The following is a 20,374-nucleotide window of genomic DNA, read 5'->3' on the forward strand; positions in this document are numbered from 1 at the left end:
AATTTTCTAGAGCCTATTCTCTCCCTTCCTTTTCTTCCTTTTTTCTCTCATCTCTTGAATCTTAATTAAGCAAGTATATTCTCTATGCACAATGTTGGTTTGTCTCCAGGAAGTTGGTATGTAGCTGAGAACATTGTAAAATCTGACTTTTGGAAACTGTAGAGGAAAACTAAAAGTCTTGTTCTGATAGCCTGACAGTTCCCACGTGTTTCTAATGAGTTGTCATAGAGTTCATCACTTTCCTGTTCCTAGGCACATGAGAACCAAAAGCATCAACATGAATATTCCCAGCAGTATTTATTCACAATAGCAAAGCAGTGTAAAGAACTCGAATGTCTGTCAGCTGACAAATGGATGAAGAAAATGTGATTTAGTTGTACAATGCCTATTACTGAAAATATTTTTATGCTGTGAAGTTTAATTACATGGAATGGACTACTGGTTCATGTTATAGCATAGATGACCCTTGAATACATTGTCTTAGTTTCTTTTTCTTTTTGCTACAATAAAATGCCCTAATAAGAGCAACTTAAGGGAGAAAGGGTTTATTTGGCTCTAAATTTCAGGTTACATTCCATCATGACAGGGAATTCATAGTAGAATGTAGTCACATTACACCCACAATCAGCATCAAAGAACGGTGAACTAATGCTTGCATGCTAATGTTTAGCTTGCTTTCCCTACTCCTAGGGAATGGTGCTACTCACATTGGGCAGGTCTTCCTGCCTTAGTTAATATAATCAAGATAATCCCCCCCCCCCAAGCCATTCCTATAGACCAGTGTCCCTCATTGAGACTCCTTTTCCAGGTGATCCTAGATTATGTCAAGTTTACAGAACTAACATCACAAACACTATGCTGAGAGAAACCAGTCACCAAAGACCCGTAACACAGGATTCAGTTACTTGATCTGTCCAGAATGGTAAATCAGAAGAAGTAGGAAGGTGGTTGCTAAGGGCTGGGCAGAGAGGAATGACCGCTGACAGCGTGCAGTGATAAAAATGTTAATTGTGATCAGGAGTGCTCAACTTGGCCGATAAAACTAAATACCACTGAATTCCATGTTCACTATAAATGGATGAATTGTATGAGAATTATGTGGAAAGGGAGTTAACAAAAAGGTGTGATACCGAGCCAAGAAAAAGCGATTAATCATCTAAACAGGCACTAGATTAAGTTTTGTGTAACAGTGTAAAGAAGTGAAGACCCAAATCTTCCTCTCAGATTGGTTTTTGCTTTTTTTTAATGGTTTACGGTTCAAGAGAGGTTAATACATATGTCATAAAGCACTTTACTTTCTTAATTTATTCCTTACCTTTTAAACTTTCTACAGCCCGTCTTCTAGTCATTTTTGCCCCTCTTGGAAAGCAGATTCTTGCACCTTAGGGTTTATATCAGCTCTAAGCTCTTATCCTTAACCAATTAAGGAACGTTTTAAAGACAGCAGGTGGTTCTGATAACTTAAATTCTGTGTTTCATGAAAATCTGTTCACTCAATAAGTTCTTATTGATGTTTCATTTGCCAGTAACTGGAAAATCATGGCTGTTGGCATTTTTTAAGATTTATTTTATGTGTATGAAATGTTTTGCCTCCATACATGTATGTATGTGTATCATGCACATACCTGGTGCCTACAGAGGCCTTAGAGGGCATCAGATCCCCTGGAACTTGAGTTATGGATGGCTGTGAGCAACCATGTGAGTAGAAAGTGTACTGGGGCCCTCCATAAGAGCAGAAAGTGCTCTAAACTGGAGCCAGGTCAGCAGCAGCGCACAGGTCTCTCCAGGTCTGACTGTTGCCAGTTTTTTAAATTACAGAAAGTATTATTTTGCTACAACTTATTCAGATTCTGTGATGTTCAGAAGTATAGTCCTAGGTTTATAAATTTTCATGAAAAATCTTTTAGCAGTGTGTTTAAAAGTTAAATACTTGTGTGTTTAGCATAAACCTAGCTTTATTGTTACTAATCTATGGTTTTGATATGGCTGTGGTTGTTAACATTTAGTAAAGATAAATGCTTTAGTCATAGTAATGTGTTGAAGCCAAAAGACTGCTTTAAAAGATGGCATTTGACTCATTTAAAGTCAGTGTAGACAAATTGACTTTATTTCTGTATATACACCACATGCTTATATCTATGGAATTCAACAATTAAATTTCTCTTACAGATGCGTATGAAACAGCAAAGCTGCTCTGTGAACAGTATTACCTGGTTGCTCCAGAGCTGGAAGTAGAAGAATTCAATGGTAAAAGACAAAACATTTTAGATGCGATCTGACGGGGTCAGGGTGGTATGGCATAGACAAGAAAAGTATTTTAATGTTAAGTACAAAGAAGGTGACTTAAATGCTGATCTTATACGAGCTTTTTTTCCCCAAGAGATCCTAAAATGGTGTGTGTTTTCATCTTCATGTCCCTTCAGTGTGGTTCCTATCCCTTCAGTCATCTGGGATATTACTGTAAGTCAGTTTTGGATAGGAACGTGCAGCATGGCTTGTGTTCAGAAGCCTTTTCCGTTCACCTTGGGGCTTAATCTTGTGCTGCCACCTCTCCTTTTATATTCATTTTTTTCTGCTTAGCCTCCAGTTCCCACTTTTCATTCTTACAGGGAAAGCTGTCTCAAAGGAAAATTCCTGATGTCCATATAGAGTTCTGTTGACATTTGTTAAGTGCTGCTTCAACTAATGGTGTTTCAGGCAACGACTGCAAAACAGACTTTATTATTTCTTGAGACTCAAACATAAAAACCTCAGACCACATTTTTCTGTGACTTTTAAAAGTGTACTATTAGAGGGAGTATTCATATTCCGTTCATCTTATTTTAGAAAGCCGACAGACCTCTATTACCACCCACTAAGGCCGTGAGGCCCAGGATAAGGGAAGACTCATAGCCAAAACATTTAACATGATTTTAAAAGGGAGAAAAGAAATGTCAACTGTAATATTTCCAAAGAATACACATAATTGAGCAAGCCTTTAGATGACTCCTAAAGAATGTTGTTTAAACTTAAAAACAAACTGTAAAATGTTTTTCATTTCCTTGAGACTTGGACTGAAAAGGTTGAATTGAATTCTGAGGCTGTTTATATAACTAATGATGCAGTTGCCACAAGATAGACTAAGCACTCAGCTTGCTTCTCAGGCCCCATTACAGCCACAATAAAAGAATCTCATAAAAACAGTGAAAGAAGCCAAGGAGGCTTATAAGTGGACCTCTGTATTAGTCCCTTCAGACTACTAAACACAATCATCAGACTGGGCGGATTAAATAACACATTTGTTTCTCATGTGTCTAGAACCTGAGAAGTACAAGATTGTAGTGCAAACAGATTTGGTATATGGCAAAGGCCTATTTTCTGACTTGCGGGTGATTTCTTGCTGTGCCTTTACATGTAGAAAGGGGCAAAGAGCTCCCTGGGGTCTTTTTTGGAAGAACAGTAATCTCATTTGTGAGGTTCCACTCATGAATAGTCAACTCCCAAAGGGCCCACCTCTGAGTACCATCACTTTAGGAACTAAGTTTTCATTTGTGAATGGAGAGAGATATAGACACTGAATTCTGGAAACCCATAGTGCTAACTCCTGGGAGAATCCAGCTGGCTAAAAGTATGCTGGCTGGTAGGACAGGGCAGGACCAACCAGAAAGGAGTAGACTGCTGCCCAGATGGCAACCAGTTTTTCCAGTTAAGCGAAGAGGGACTGTGGGAGCAGAGCTGAGTGATGCAAACAACTAGAACAGAAAGGAAGCCGAAGGCTAGAGATTAGCTAGCTGAAAGCTGACCTAAGAGGAGTCTGGAGAGGTGACAGAAATAGCTTACTCCGTCTAGGCTCTGCCACCAACAGCAAAATGAGTGCATGTTGTTCAGAAACAACTTACAGGTCAGGTTATGTGAATAATAGCGCTCCAAAGTAAAGCCTTCATTTTAGCATTTGAAGGCCTCTCTGGTCGTAGGATACCTTACTAACAGCTTATTCTAAAACCAGTGAAATCTTGATCAGGTTTTAAAAACTCCAAAAAGACTTCTTGGTATGGACGATCTCCAAAGGGAAAGGAACACTAGCTACCTCAAGTGATGAATTCAGTTTAACTAAACAAATCACAACCATGGTATGTCAGACTTTGGCAAAAGCCAATAATGTGAACAATACCTAACTAGTGTTGAGTTTCTCTGATGTACTTTTACTGCCAGAATATGTCCCTCTTTACCAAATTCTGAGAAAGAATTATTTTAAACCCCAAATTCTATGTCTAGGTAAACCTTCAACTGAGGCAGGGTTATCAGGGCATGCCCCAGGAACCTACTTCTAACTAGGTCCCACCTCCTGTTTTCCACCCTCTTCCAGTCATTAAATTACGAATCTGTCAGTGGATTAAGCATTCGTTGTGTCAGAGCCTTCTTGATAAATTCATTCACTTTGCTAGAGCCTGTCATCTGGCAGCTAGTCAAGCCTTTCTCTGAGTCTTTGAGCGAATCGTTGAGATTGAAAGCATGGCACTGCAGTTGAGTCTCGTTTACCACCCTTCTCAGTTGGTTCATATTCTTACAGATGCCTCCTGGAATTGATGGCGGATTTGTTTCCCCCAATTTGAAAAATTTCAAGTAATATTTGTATGTTCATGTGTAATTTTCAGAATACCATGACACAAATGATACTATTCCCGTTTTGCTGAACAAAGTTGGGAAGAATTTGACTGATTTGCTCAAGGTCACTAAGCCACAGTGAATGAAGTTGACTGTATGTTTATTTTATTCTGAAGCATGTTTTTGCTCGGTTATGTCACTAAATATGGAACTCTTTTTAATGAAGGTTTGTTTTATGAACTTGAAAAATAGAATATAAGCATCATTTTTTATTTTCTCCCACCTTGGGTCTTTATTCATCGATGGTTTGTCTCTGTTTCAGCCAAAGCACCAAACAAACCCATTCAGGTAGTTTATGTGCCCTCACATCTGTTCCACATGCTGTTTGAGCTGTTCAAGGTAAGTGGGCTTTTAAAGCATGGGAAGAAGTCTTCATTTGAAATGGCTTTGATTCTGGGCATAATGGATTCATTAGATTAGCATAAGAAAAAGATTTTGCATAACCATTTTAAAAGTCTATTTCTGATATCCTGTGGGCTTTCTAATCTGTAAACTGTGAGATAAAAATTGCTGTGTACAGTATGGTTTTGTGAATACTAGTACATAGTGATTTTGAAGCTTAATTGCACTTTGGTAACTTCACATCAAATCCATACTGTTTTTCTTTCAGTTAGGAGATTAGAGATGCTTTTTGGGTTTTCAGGTCTGGCAAAGGTTTTATTGTTTATTACCATACCCAAATAAACACACATTTCTATATATCTATGCTTCTGAAGCATTAACTGTGTTAATGCATAGTTGTTTCAGTTCTGAGAGATCCTGTAACTGTTTCATAATTTGAATAAATTCAGAAGACCTGATAGAGGCAGGAGAGGAAGAGTGTGGAGCCTGGGCTAAAAAGGAAAGAAAACCTTTTTTATTTTTTAGACTCTATGGCCCAAGCTGTTGCTTTTGGTTACAAAGTATCCAGTGATATTTGTGGTAGCAGTGTTATTTGTACAGGATATTTGAGCTAGCATTTCATCACTTTTAATGGATAAAACACTAAAGGATCAGTTGTGCTGTTGTCTTCCCAAGAGCAAGACTGCTTCTGGTATGTCACTAATGTAGCCATTCGATTGGGAGCGCTCTCTTCATTTGTGACCTTTCAGACTTTCTTTTAATGGATATTTTATCCTTTTTTTTTTTCAATCCAGTGGTTAATTTTTGTGGGAAGTATGGCTCTCTTCACTTTCTAAGTGATAAGTAGGGCTTCAAGTGCAGCCTCAGTACATGTCAGTCATACAAACATTCTTTGTGGTTGAACTGAATAATTTTAAAACCCTAAAGCCACCAGGCTTGGAAGCATGTGCCTTTAATTCCATTACTGGACAGATAAAGACAAGTGTATCTCTCTGAATTCAAGGCCAGGCTAGTCTACATAGTGAGATCTGTTCTCAGCTACTCCCCTCCCCCCAAAAAATCTGTAGAGCCAAACAGAAGGCAAGAAGAATGTTTAACAATTAAGTGCAAAATAGAACATCAGGAAAATTTTCTGATAGAAAAAAAATTCATGTAAATCTTATTAATAATAGCTCCACAAAATAATCATCACATGCACGTAACCATGTGCTTCTTTCTGTTTTGAAATTGTGGTTTTTCATGACTAGGGCTAGCTCAGTGGTGGAGTACATGCTTAATGTGCACCAAAAGTAATGAATACATTTAACTTAATTGTGCTTCATGAATCAGAAGCATGGTTTCTCAAGAAGAGCTTATTGTTTCAGAACTCAATGAGAGCAACAGTTGAGCTACATGAAAATAGAAAAGAGGGCTATCCAGCTGTTAAAACTCTCGTCACTCTGGGTAAAGAAGACTTGTCCATTAAGGTAAGCTTTTGTTTCCATTTTACTTTAATCATCAGTTGATTTAATAGTATGTATTTAATATTATGAGAGGGAAGGAAAGAAAATTGACATTTCTTGGGTGTGCTATTTGTGAGTAAAGTCATGTATCAGTGCTTTCTTAGCAATGAACTGAACACATACATAGTGGTAGTCCCATAGTTGCTGTTGTTTAGTGACTTTGTAGTCATTGTGTATAAGCCTTCGAAGATAATTGCCTGATGGCATTGACTAATGGCACATTTCTCAGTGTGTCCCTGTCATTTATGGAAATGTGACTATTTAGTGCTGGATTCTTGGCTTTGGTTACCTTGCTGACTGTACTTGAGCAGGACCTCAGTCCCAAGCCTATCAGATTTGCTGCATTGCTGTCTCCTTTGTTTACATTGTCCCCAAAGGAGCCACTTTCTCACTTTAGAACCTTCTAGCATGTGTTTTATTTAATGAACTCTCCTCCCCTCCTTAAGCACAGATTTGACTCCCCTTTTGTTTTTAACATTTTGTGCACTGCAGATAAGTGACCTAGGTGGTGGAGTCCCACTTCGGAAAATAGACCGTCTTTTTAACTACATGTATTCAACTGCCCCTCGACCCAGCCTGGAGCCTACAAGAGCTGCTCCCTTGGTAAGCATGACAAACTGCTGCAGAAAGAAAGGTCTTTAACATAGGGCTAGAGAGTTTGCCATCTTCTTAGGTGGTTGTACTAGCTTTACTTAAACGGGGCTGTTTCTGGTATAGGTGGGAGCATAGGCATCTTTTTGCCTTACTGTTTAGTTTGTAAGTTCTTTGGACAAAGTGCTTTTCTAATTTTTCTAAGAAACACTCCAGGCTGGAGAGATGGCCCAGTGGTTAAGAGCACTGCTTGCTTTCCTAATGGTCCTGAGTTCAATTCCCCGCAACTAGATGCTAGCTTACATCCACCCATAATGAGATCTGGTTGCTCCCTTCTGGCCTGTAGGCTTGTATGTTAAAAAAAAAGAAACACTCCAAGCTGAGTGTTACACTTCCAAATACAGTGTGTAAAAGCTTTTCCCTGTGGTAAGATTGCTGCAGGAGGGCAACTTGTTATCATGCAGCACCCTCGGGGAGGTGGCCATTACCCATGGGTGAGCAGAGAAGACTGGGGAGAGTGTTTGGCTACAGTTTAGTAGGCGATGCTTTAGTGCTGCGTACCTTACAGCCTTTGGGTCACCACTGTCAAATTTGTTTATATAATTAAAATATTTATATAACATTAACATTTCATAATCTAAGCATAAAACGTATAGGTGATGTATGTATTTTCAGAGGTCTCTGTGTAGCACTCTAGAAATAACCTTCAGCCTTATTCACTCAGTGAGAAAAGCCTCTGGTTACCATGGTAGCATTTATTCCTGGTAGGGCCACACTCTCTTCCCCTGCTGAGTGTTTCTAATTGACAAACAACAATTGAACCCTTTGTCATTAAACACAGCAATGTATCTATCAGTCTGCAGAATGGCTCAGGGTATAAATTAAGTTTCATTTTAAAGTCCTACCTGAGTGATAAGCACATAAGATTATATTTTATTTGTATGAATAAAATCAAACACCTTGCATTGTTATTTGAGGCAGAGTTTGTTAACTCAGCATGTGGAAAACTGAGGAAGTCATTTATACAGAATTCAAGAAAATTCATAAAGATCAATTTGAAGTAGTATTACGTTGACCAGGGTCTGGTACAAATTTTGCATTTTTCCAGTTGTTTAAAAATAATATGGATTATCTATTCCAGTTTTTAAAATAGCGTCCTGTAGATAGCTTTATGCCATATTTGTTTGTTTGTTCTGGGAAACAGAGGACTCTCAGAGACCATTATTTATCCAATCCACCTTCCCATTACATAAATTTGGAAAAGGATCAAAGCAAATTAATGCTAGAGCTGGTACTGGCTGCCTGTGAACTTCTAGCATACTGTTGTGGCTGCTCTTGAAGAAATGCTTCCATCAGCATCTCTCCCAGTTAATAAACTATCCTCACCTCTGAAGTGGGCACATGGCTGTGTCGTACTAGAAAAGAGTTTCCTTTCCAGGTGGCTTACTTTTACCCATCTGTATCGTCCTTCATACATTTTTTAATTGAACAAATTTTAAACTGTTTTCATGTATAAGTGTTTGCCTGCATATTTGTATGTATGTGTACCTCATGCATGCCTAGTACCAGAGAGCATCAGATCCTCTGGAACTGAAGTTATGGATGGTTGTGATCAACCATGTGGGTGGTGGGAAGGGTCTTCTGCAAGAGCAGCAAGTGCACATAACTGCTGAGCTATATCTCTGGAGCCCTAAATCCAGACTTTTCAAATTTTATCTGTTGTATGTGTGTGTGGAAGGCACAGTTTAATTGAGTTGAATTCTCTCCCCTTACCTGTTTGCTGATTCCAAGGTTTGAACTCAGGTTGTCAGGGTTGTACAGCAAGTGCTCTGACCCACTGTGTCTTACCAGCACAAGAGCAGAGTCTGACGTCATCCAGGTGGGCTGAGAGCTAGCTGAAGCTAGGATGACCCTGAACTCTTGATCTTCCTGCTTGGAGGACAGACCTGTGTGCCACCTTATTTAGGAGGTGCTGGGGACTTGAATCCAGGGCCTTTGGTGTGCTAGGCTGGCACTCTACCCACTGAGCTCCAGCCCCAGGACTGAAATGATTTTAATAACACCAATGTATTCATAAGTTCCCTGTTTATTTAGATAAATTTATAGGTGGTACCTTTTATTACTAGAAATGTTACTAGTCTGTGTCCTATTGATATTGCTGGGCGGGCGATGTCTATGTATACTGTAAAGTATTGAACCGTCCTGCCTCTATTTATGCAATGGAGCCAAATGATACTTTGAGAAGCAGATTTGTCCCCGACAAGGTACAGCCTGAAAGCTGTTTGGCACAGCATGAAACAGCTTAGACCATGGCACAGCGTGATCCCCCACATGTCGAAAATTTCCTGTTTTGGGAGTATCTACTCTGCCTGTTAATTCTTTGATATTTCGGGAGATCAGAGGACAACTCTGTGGAGTCAATTCACTGCTTCTATCTTTATGTGGATCCCAGGTGTTGAACTCAGGTCCTCAGGTTTGTCAGCAAAACTGAGTTTTACTGTGTGATAGATAGTACAAAGAGGTAACCTTTATTATGCCATGGAATCCTTATGAGCTCGGAGGCAAGCTTTTCATCTCAGGTGAAAAAAGTCTTAAAGAAGTTGAGTGAACTGCTCAGTCACACAGAAACAGAGATTTCAATTTAGATCTGCCAGAGTCAGAAGCCTGTGTGTCCCTAGCCCTATAAGGCGCTGTTCCTGATCCAGATTTAATCCAGTGTTAAAGCTTACCTAATAGCATCTCCCCATACCCACCTGTGGCCGACTACAAAGTCACTGACTTTAGTATTGTTCTTATTCTTGCCAACATTTGTGACCTTTAGTTTAAAAAATATATTGACTGTCAGTTTGATGACTTTAAAATATAGGAAGGTACTAAATTTTTTATTTCTGAAAAACTCATTCACTGTATTAACATGCTGTAGCTTTTCCAGATCCTTAAGAAGGAACCTCTAAGAAATTTTTTCAGTGGCTTAGTCTTGTTATTAACAAATTTCAACTCTTGTCAGGCATTGGAAGTGAATGCTTTTAATCCCAGCACTTTGGGTGGCAGAGGCAGGAGTTTGAGACCAGCCTAGGGTACAGAGCGAGTTCCAGGACAGCCAGGGCTATAAAGAGAGACTCTGTCTTGAAAAACCACAAAAAAGGAAAGAAAAAATTCAACTCTTGTGCTATTAGTTCTCATCTCAGACAAGAGAAATCTGATAAAGAAACTTGGAAGTAAATATGGTTTTGCGTTTTCATCAGAACAATTTCTACTTGATTGGGCATTCACTTTTTATTTAAGAATTTTGTACTTTTATCACATTCACTCCGCACCCCTCCTATCCCTACTCTCTCCACTTCGCACCTGTATCTTTTTTTTAAAGAAGGCATTATCGATCATCTTAACAATCCTCTGGCCACCTTTCCAAGATGCTCCCTGAGCCCTAAGTATAGGAATTGTGTTATAGGCTTATCATGTTGGACAAGCACCCCATGGTCAGTAGCTCTCCGCATTTTTACCAGTTGTAGCTTTCCATAATGGTGTCTGTCTCCTGCAAACAGAAGCTCCTTTGTTGAGAGGTAAGAGCTACACTTACCTGTGGATGTAAGTGTACACTTTTTTAAAGTAACCCTTGGAGCTCAGGGTTGTTCAGTTGGTGGAGTCCTTGCCTAGCATGCATGGAGCTCTGGCTTCCATCCCCAGCACTGCAGAAACCAGGCATGGTGGTTCATGGCCTAAAATCCTAGTAAGTCGGAGTTAGAGGTAAGAGGAACAGGAGCTCAAGGTCAACCTCAGATATATAATGAGTTTAAAGCCAGCCTAGGATATATGAAACCCTATTTCAAAAAAAGTTACCTTGACTTTATGCTCAGACATAGGTTAAAATTTACTTTAAAATGCTTTATAAAAAACAATCAAAAATGAATTTTTTTCTGTTACCCAAACTTAACAATTTTTTTAATAAAATGGGGAATTTATTAGTCACAGATTATAGACACAGTGTTATTTATAAAGATGGAGTTACTAATTCATTTGATTTGACTTCAGGGATTCATTTTAATCTTCTGTAAATGGTCTCATTCTATTAATTTTCTTTTCTTAATAGGCTGGATTTGGTTACGGCTTGCCAATTTCTCGTCTGTATGCCAGATATTTTCAGGGAGATCTAAAACTATATTCCATGGAAGGAGTGGGTACTGATGCCGTCATTTATCTGAAGGTACTATGTTTTGTTTCTGTTAGTGACTTTTTAAAGGTGCAAGTACCCATAACTAGTTGAGAAGAGCACTGTATCGTCTCCTACCTTGAGATCAGATTTAGGAAACCATGCTATGCCTCATGCTGATATTATGCCCAAATATAACAAAATAAGAATCATAGAGGTATAAACCTCAAACTTTTTGATTTTTTTACAACCATAGGTCTAAATTAGAATTTTTCAAAAGTATATGTTCATTGAAAAACCTAGTTTAAAAGAAAGCCAATTTCCAGTAATCTGAAGTCTTCTAGTCTTTTACTTTAATTTCTCAAGTTGTAAGAATCCAGTAATGCAGCCGGGTAGTAGTGGATCATGCCTTTAATCCTAATACAGGGGAGGCAGAGATAAAGCAGACAGATCTCCTGAGTTCAAGGCCATCCTTGTCTGCAGAACAAGTTCCAGGATGGCCAGGGCTTCATAGTGGAGCCCTGTTTCACAAAACCAAAATAAAAGAATTCAGTAATGATAATATGTTTATATAAAAAGATCTGTAGATCTTTATATCAAGCGAAGTAACTCAGAAACACAAATAGTGGATGCATGCTATCATGCAGGTCTTAGCTTTTATTTTGTGTATATGTGAGTTTATGTACATATGTGGAAATGAGCATCAGAGCATCAGTATGGTCACGAAACTATAAAGAGGTCCACGAGAGAAGAGAGATTTTGAGGATGGCTGGGAGGATAGTAGAACAGCACATGGGAGCAGAAAACTACTAGAGCTGGAAGAGAAAAGGGAGATGGCAAGAGACTCAGAAAAAACAAATTACATACAGAAATTGAACTTTTACATTGTACATTGTTTTTTTAAATTAACAAAATCATAATAATGATCATTTAAAATGTTTACCTATGAACTAAGTTCTCTATAAGACAGTTTTTCTCATTTATTGGTGGCGTTAGATTTCTATTTCTGAATTCTAGAATTTTGGTATATTATTTCAATAGGCAGTAGAGGCATATAGTAACATTTAAAAGCTTCAAAGAGGGCAATGAAGTGTTTCACTGCTGGTACAAGCCACACTACTTGTCTTCAAGAGGTACTGTGTTTTTGTTTCTTACGAATCCTCCTAGAGTTGATTTTGGATTTTTAGGGACAGGGGATGTAGCTCAGTGGTGTAGATCTTCCTAGAATATACAGGCTCTGGGTTTCATTCCATTATCACAGAAGTAAAACAAATAAAAATCTGATAGAGGAGCTGGGTGTGGTAGCACACAACTCTAAGCCCAGCACGTGGAAAGCACAGGCAGGCTAGCCTGGTCTATGTAAAAACTTCCAGGCTAGGAGTACATAGTGAGACCCTGGCTCAAAAAATAGCAACATCAAAAAGCTATAATAGACTTGGTTCTGCATTTAGAAATAGATTTAAGAAATGAATCTTAAAGGCATTTCAGTAGCTTGGTTTTATCTCATAACTTTGGAATGTATCTTGCAGAACTTTCCACGTAAGTTCGCGCAGAACTGACTCATTCTTTTTAGCCATGCCCTAGTATATTACTGGACAAGCTATCACAGTTTCACGCACTAGTTGGATGTCAGTGGATCTCAACATGGGCTTTGTTTGCTCTGATGCTAGGAATGGAGCCCAGAGCCTCCCACCATGCCACCACATGCTTTCTGTTGCTAAGCTCCATTCCCAGCCCCCAATGATGTGATGTTTAATATCGCTTGTTGGCAAATGTTTATGAGACTTTATTTCTTCTGGGGCTGTTTTAGGGCAGCAGTTGCCTATTAAATAAAAATGTTTGATCTAAGCTGTACTGTCAGTACTATGGAGTACTGCAAAGCAGTATTGATGGAATTACAATGTACTTTGTTCCTGTCGTATGTGTTTCAGTACTGATTTTGAGCGAGTGAGTAAGCACTTGATTTCACTCATTTAGAGAGGGCTCAGGATCTTCCTCCTAGCCAGTCTAAGTCCATCTGTAAAATAAATTTTAATATTTCTAAAACAAGAATGGTTACTTGTGTTTGAAAGAGTAAAATCTGTGAATTTTATGTGAAAAAACGAGTACCCTAGACCTTTGGTGTATATCCTTTTTCTAATAGGCCCTTTCAAGTGAATCCTTTGAGAGACTACCAGTTTTCAACAAGTCTGCGTGGCGCCATTACAAGACTACTCCTGAAGCTGATGACTGGAGCAATCCCAGCAGTGAACCGAGGGACGCATCAAAATACAAGGCTAAACAGTAAGAAACCACTTTGGTTACCATTAGAAAGTATCTGATTTGTCTCCAGAAAGTACCAAGCAGACAATTGAACAATATTTTATGCCGTACATTCTGTGTGGTTTTATCACTGGAAAAGCAAAGCGATCCTTAGAGAAAAAAGATTGGAGAAAAACTTTTATGCTGAGGAGAACAAACAAGAATTGGGTAGCTAGAGTCATCATTTAAATGGAAATTCCCACCAGCCTGGGAATTCTTGCACTTTGGAGGTATTGATAGTGAGCAGGGGCTTATTCTACTGCGGATGTTGTTTTCAAACAATTAACTTTTCAGTTTGTTGTGAGTCTTATAAATTGACAGAAAGATGTTTACAGAATTTTTGTGGGTTAAACTGAAAAAAAAATGAAGCTGAAATGAATCAAAATGGACTCTATCCACACACTGAAGCATTATTTAGTCCTTGAAAAGAAGGGAATTCTGATACATGCTTCAACATAGATGAATTTTAAAGTCATTACTTGCTGTACAACAGGCCATACTCAAAAGCATAAATAGTACTATTCCACTTTTATGAGATGCCTAGAGTAGTCATTTCAGAGAGTCAGAAGGTAGAAGAGTGGACTCCAGGACTTCGGGGAAGTGGAATGAGGAATTGTTACTGAGTACAGATTTTCTGTGTGTGATGGTGAACAGTACTCGGCATAGGGAGTGGTGATGGTTGTGTAATAGTGTGAATATGCCCAAGCAACTAGCTGTTCACTCAAAAGTAGCAGGCAGCTCGTTCTATATTATGTGTAGTTTAACACTGTAAATGATCAAAACTGAAAAGTTGTTGCTCATACAACAGCTGTCATTGCTTTATGTTAATAAACTGTTGCTAGTTTATGTTTATAAAACAATCTAGTCTTTGGTTTCTAATTTTTCAATTTAAAATATTCTTTTATTAAATTATGTGTTATTAAAAACAAAACAACAAAAAATCTAGGAAATATTAAATGAAAAAAGAAAAGAAAATCATTGTATTTCCACAACTCAGACATTGCTATGGGTACAATTTTGTTTATATTATTTTAGATAATCTTCTATTTGTATATGTATGTATTTTCTCCAAGTGAGATCATTTTTCATACTGTTGGGCAATATGCATTTGTTTCATTTAACTATGTCTACTTTTTCATGTCAGTAGCTTTCATCTCATTAGAAATTTCCTGAATTTTCCAAACTGGGATCCGTTCCAGAACTACATGACATATCTGGATATTCTCTAGTTGTTTTTAATCTAGAAAGTACTGTTGATGAAAGACCAGGTTAGCAAAACATCCCTACCTTGATGTGTTTAGTTCTTCTCTGAAGTATCATTTAATTTGTTCCTTAGTCCCATATTTGATGGAAATCAAAGTTGTTGTAAAGGTTCTTTTTTGTTTTTTTCCTGCTGGAATACTCCATCAGTACTGTTACAGAATTATATGTTTACACGCATGATTTCCAGTTGATCCATTATCGGTGATGCTAAGGGTACACCATAATTTAGGTGATGGCTATCGGATCTATCTATGGCAGTGGTTGGTGCTCAACCTTCCTAATGCTGTGACCCTTTAATATGGCTCTTCACATTGTGGTGACCCCCAAACATAAAATTATTTTTGTTGCTCTTCTATAGCAGTAATTTTGCTACTGTTATGAGTCGTAATGTTAATATTTTTTGAAGGTAGAAATTTTTCAAAGGGATCGCAATCCATAGGTTGAGAACCACTGCCCTGTAATATAATTCAGCTTTTTTTCCCACTAGAACGTAATCCATATGGGGTCTTTTTGTTGTGGTGCTGTTTGTTTTTGGAAGGAGGTACATTGCAAAAGTATACTTACCCATCAGCCATTTAGCTAATGGTTTTTATCCTAGTTAACCATCTGGGCCTGATAAGAACACCCACGCTTACAGTAAAGCAAGTCCTACCCAGAGGATTTAGGCAAGGAAATGAATAAAAGATCCCCAAATTGGAAAGGAAGGAAAGAAGTCGAATTTTCCTAACTCAATATTTTATTGGTCTTTATAAAATGATATAGTCTTAAAAAATCATTCTTTGGTAACTATTGACTAATGTTCCTCTGTAAAGTACAGCTCATTCTCAATAACAAAGGCCATACCATGAAATACAGTTCTTCTAGTATGTGTTGAACTTTTTCCTTTAAACTTAAAGGGAAAATTCAGTTCTCTTTTACCTCTTTTTAAGGTAAGCAGTTGAATTAAGTCATCCTAAAGCAGTGCTTCTCAGCCTTCCTAATGCTGGGACCCTTTAATACAGTTCCTCATGGTGTATGACCCCAACCATACAATTGTTTTCATTGCTACTTCGTAACTAATTTTGCTAATGTTGTGAATTGTGATGCAGATATCTAATATGCAGAATATCTGCTATGTGAGTCCTATGAAAGGCTGCTTTGCCACCCATGAATTGCAACCCACAGCTTGAGAACCACTGCCTTGAAGGTTGAGACACGATGAGTTTTTTGGCCTGTCTTTTTGTTTTGTTTTTTTTTGGGGGGGGGGTTGTCTTTTTTTTTTAAAGACAGTATTTCTCTATTCAGCCCTGGCTGTCCTGGCTGTCCTGGAACTTACTTTGTAGACCAGGTTGGCCTTGAACTCTAAGATCCTCCTGCCTCTGCCTTGTGAATACTGGTATTAAAGGTGTGTGCACTACTGCCCAGCTTTTGCCTTGTCTTTTTTAGCATTGTAGATTAATAGTGTTTTATTGTTTTATACATTATACCCAGCACTTATTTTTATTGACATATGACATATAGTAGGAAAGTCTACAAATCTGAAATCTATGTCTTGACACAGATTTACATCTCCCTTTCCAACACCCTGGAAGACTCCTTTCTAGCCAGACTATTCTCTCTTTACCATAGAAGATGCTTTCTGACCATCACTGAGGGTGCATTTTTTAAACATAAAACAAAAGAAACATGTAAGCATACACCCTTGTCATCTTTGCTCCTGTGAAATCTGTCCATGATATTACATGTCACAGTCATTGTCATTTCTGCTGCTTAAGTTGGCACACTTTTGAATAATGGCAGTTATTCTGAGCTTGATTTTTTGTCTTCTGTTGACTAAAGTGCATTAATTTTTCAACATTGTCCTACTTTCTTGTCTAACGCGATATCCTAAAATCTCAACTTCCACCCTCTATGCCCCTGTCCTGGAATCAACCATTTTATAGTTCTTTTGAACAGATATTGAAGCCTAATCTTGAAGGATAGGGTGCTCATTACACCTCTTCTAAGCCCTTTTTCTGGACGGAGGTTCTCAACACACACACACATATGTAAGTTCTTATTGATAGTTTCATTCTCTTTTAACATTGATTATTTCTCCCTAATGTGTTTTTTATATATACTTCTTACCATACAAACCTTGATTCTTAACATCTTTAACATAACAGAACAGAAACATTTGTGGGCAAATATAATTTATATAGCTTTGCAATATTTTACCGTATAGTAAACGCTGGTATTTTTTTCTTTACTTTTCCGCAACATACTAAATACCCTATTGATTATTTGTGCATTTCACACTGTGTGCCTTGATCACATTGACATCCCATTCTTCCCAGGTTCACCCTCCACCTTTGAGGCCTCCCCCCTAAAAGAAAAAAAATACACCAAGTCCAGTTTGTGTTGCCCCTATAGCCATTGGAGCATGGCCAAACTCCAGTGGCCAGCCCATTAAAGATGAGTTCTTTTAGCCCCCAGCCCCACCAGAAGCCGTCAACTGTGAAGAGCTATGCTGGTGTTTTCTAATGAGTAGTGTAAAGGCTGAAACACATCTGTGCTGCTCTTTAATCTTTCCTGCAGCTCATCTCAAAACAGGAAATTTAAAAAGGATTAAGTCTTTCATCATCCATCATATGATAGTAGCAGAAAGTTAGTCCTGCTGCCCCCACAGTGGATGGTTTTTCCCAGGGAAGAGTTGTGCTCTGAGCAGCTACATTGTGATTGTGTCTCTTGGTCTATCAGATCAGTTTAGTGTCATCCATCCCATTTTCAGTCTATGTAAGCCAAATACCTTGTTGGGCATCAGTGTGGCCAGGTAATTCACACGTGGAGTAATTTGGGTAGTACCAGAGCCATCTTTCATAAGAGTCATTTGCAGTGAGGAATGGTGGTTCTGACTGAAAGCTCTTTTCAAGGCCATACTTTAGCTGGGCCCAGTGGCGCAGGCCTTTAATCCCAGCACGTGAGAGGCAGAGGCAGGCGGATCTCTGTTAGTTCAAGGCCAGCCTGATCTAAAAGAGCTAGTTCCTGGACAGGCTCCAAAACTTCAGAGAAACTCTGTCTCAGAAACAAAAAACAAAACAAACATCGTTAAGTTCTACAAATAGAATAATGGTTAAACGTGGAGAAGGATCTCAGGAGAGGAGTGGGAATGGGAAAGTCAGTTCTTACACAGAAAGAGGTCTAAAACTGTATTCTAACCTTGAGTAACCCTAACTCTAACCCCTAACCCTAACCCTAGCAGTTTTATTGAGATACAATTCCCATACGGTACAGTTTGCTCTTTTGACGTACGGTTCAGTTGTTTGGGGTAGATTCAAAATTGACAGCCTTCACCACTGTTCTAAATTCAGGCTCCCTCAGGCCAAGAGAAACCTCGCATGCATTAGCAGCAGTCATTTTATAGTTCCAATCAAATTGTTTGTTGTTTTATTTTGGTTTTGTTTGTTTTGTTTTCTGGGACAGGGTCTCTCTATAGTGAGCTCCCTGACTGTTCTGGAGCTCACTATTTGGACCAGGCTGCAGGCTGCCCTCCTACTCACAGAGATCTACCTGCCTCTGCCTTCTGATTGCTGGGATTAAAGGCAGTGCCTCTGTGCCCAGCTTCTGATCAGACTTTCAGTCGTGAGTAAAGAACTGTTGCAAAGTTTATGTAAGTAATGAAATGCCACTTTTTCTATAGTAACTATAGAAAATAATTCTGAGTTAGGGCAAAGGTTTTGGAATTATCACTATAAATGTTCTGAGTAAGTTTTTGTTAAAATAGAGGAGATTGTATACTCACGAGCTCTCTATGGATTCTTTTCTTCATAGGGACAAGATCAAGACTAATAGAACTTTGTAGAAAACCGAGTGCTGTGGTCATCTCTGAAGATTATCTTCTGCAAGTGAACCAGACACCCTTACTCTACCAACTCTTAATCACGGCACTATTGTTATTCCCAATGCTTTGTTATGTTGCTTCCTTTATATTGACTCAGTGTTTCCACGGAGCACTTCCTCTAGTTAACCCACTGGCATCTTCCACTAAAGTTGTAACCTGAGCAGTTTGTCATGGTGTCTTTCTATGGCATCACTTGCCTCCGTCACAGTAGAGCACGGAGCCTCCTTAGCACTCTCGTGCCCTATACTCTGTATCTTATCCATGGGTTTAGCGTCTAAGTCTTCCCAAGATTCTGAGCACCTTCCTCTTTCCAGGTACAGCAGATCCTTCTGTTGACTTGGTGATCTCCAGCTAGGGCTTGGGGAGTCTGGAAGGGGAAGGTGTCACTAGAGTACATCTTGCAAATTCAACCCCAGGGTTCTTCCTGTCCCATATACGCACCCCCTTCACTCTCTGAATCAGTGTTCTGCCGACTTCCATCTGACTGTATTGTCATCGTGAGGTGTGGTACTTTCCGATTAAAACCAATTCATCTGTATTATTTTTACTTTAAAGTTCGTTTGCATACTTCTCTTCCATTGATTAAAGTACTCTAAAAGTTGTTTTGGAATTTCTCACTTAACACCTTGGTTTGAAAGATTTTAAATGAAAACCTACCATCTAGTCAACATCAGACTGTAAAGAGTGGGAAGTGTAGTTGTGTGTTTCTCTGAAAGCTCCCCTGCCCTATTCCTGTTTCTTTGCCATATGAAATTCCTCTCGTAGTCCTCTTAGGGACTAGAAGCGCCTTCGGGATGCACTCGCCTCTCCATAACACAGATTGTCAGCTTATTCTAGCTTATTTTGAAAAATGTTATAGAGTGGATCATTTTCATTGTCATTACTTTTCGCCAATTTTAGAACTGTCCATTCAATCTGATTTTTGTTTCTCTGTGTAACAGCTCTGACTGTCCTGGAACTCACTATGTAGACCAGACTGGCCTCAAACTCACAAAGGTCTGCCTGTCTCTGCCTCCCGAGTGCTGGGACTAAAAGGCTTGTGCCACTACCGCCTGGTCTTCAATCTGATTTTGTAATCATTCCTTTTGCTAAAAGTTAGAAGTAGGAATTAGCAGAGGACCTGTGGTAAGGAGAGACAAATGATATGATATTTGTTCTTAGTAATAAGGCTATCTCAGAGTCTGGATTCAAACTGGTACCTAGCTTATGCAGGTCCCTGTTAAGTGTTTCTCTGTCGATTATATTTTTTCTTGTGTATGACATTCACTGTGACTGCTGCTTTCATTTACTGTATATATAAATGTTTCTATCCAGTTTTTCCATACTGAATCCAGATTTAGAAGTTTTAGTTTGTAGCCAGGCATGGTGGTCCATACCTGAAACCTCAGTAATCCAGATGTTGAGGCAGGAGGATCATGATCATAGCCTGAGCTGTGTGCCAAGAGTCCCTCTCAAAGTTTTGACTTGTGTTACTCCTATATCATTACTGATGTAGCAGTGTAGTTGTCCCCACTGCCACCACACTGAAGGCTTTTGCCTCAGAGATTTGCTCTGACTTAGATGAAGTTGGCTCAGTTGTAACTTTGAGGCACACAGCATCTGATTTTCTTTCGATTCCTTGTATTATCTGAATTTCTGGTGAGTTCCTTTTTGTCTTTATAAAGACCTCATTACAGAGCAAAAAGCATGTTGGTAAATACCAAAGAGACAGGTAAGAGAGAC

At 38.8% G+C, this 20,374-nt stretch overlaps 1 protein-coding gene across 2 annotated transcripts in view; it reads left to right on the plus strand.

Annotated features, from left to right (window-relative positions):
- Window positions 1-19,253, plus strand: part of Pdk3 (pyruvate dehydrogenase kinase 3) — a 63,783-nt gene extending 44,530 nt beyond the window's left edge. For both annotated transcript variants that reach the window (XM_041647620.1, XM_041647619.1), the window contains 7 exons: window positions 2,170-2,247; window positions 4,907-4,983; window positions 6,351-6,452; window positions 6,981-7,091; window positions 11,170-11,283; window positions 13,373-13,512; window positions 18,583-19,253. In XM_041647620.1, coding sequence (XP_041503554.1) covers window positions 2,170-2,247; window positions 4,907-4,983; window positions 6,351-6,452; window positions 6,981-7,091; window positions 11,170-11,283; window positions 13,373-13,512; window positions 18,583-18,613 — 653 coding nt within the window. In that variant the 3' untranslated portion in view covers window positions 18,614-19,253. The remainder of the gene's footprint in view (window positions 1-2,169; window positions 2,248-4,906; window positions 4,984-6,350; window positions 6,453-6,980; window positions 7,092-11,169; window positions 11,284-13,372; window positions 13,513-18,582) is intronic.
- Window positions 19,254-20,374: the final 1,121 nt, after the last annotated feature.

The sequence above is a fragment of the Microtus oregoni genome, unplaced genomic scaffold (assembly GCF_018167655.1).
Source record: "Microtus oregoni isolate MIOR12 unplaced genomic scaffold, Mior012 000198F_ref0000285, whole genome shotgun sequence".
NCBI lineage: Eukaryota > Metazoa > Chordata > Mammalia > Rodentia > Cricetidae > Microtus > Microtus oregoni.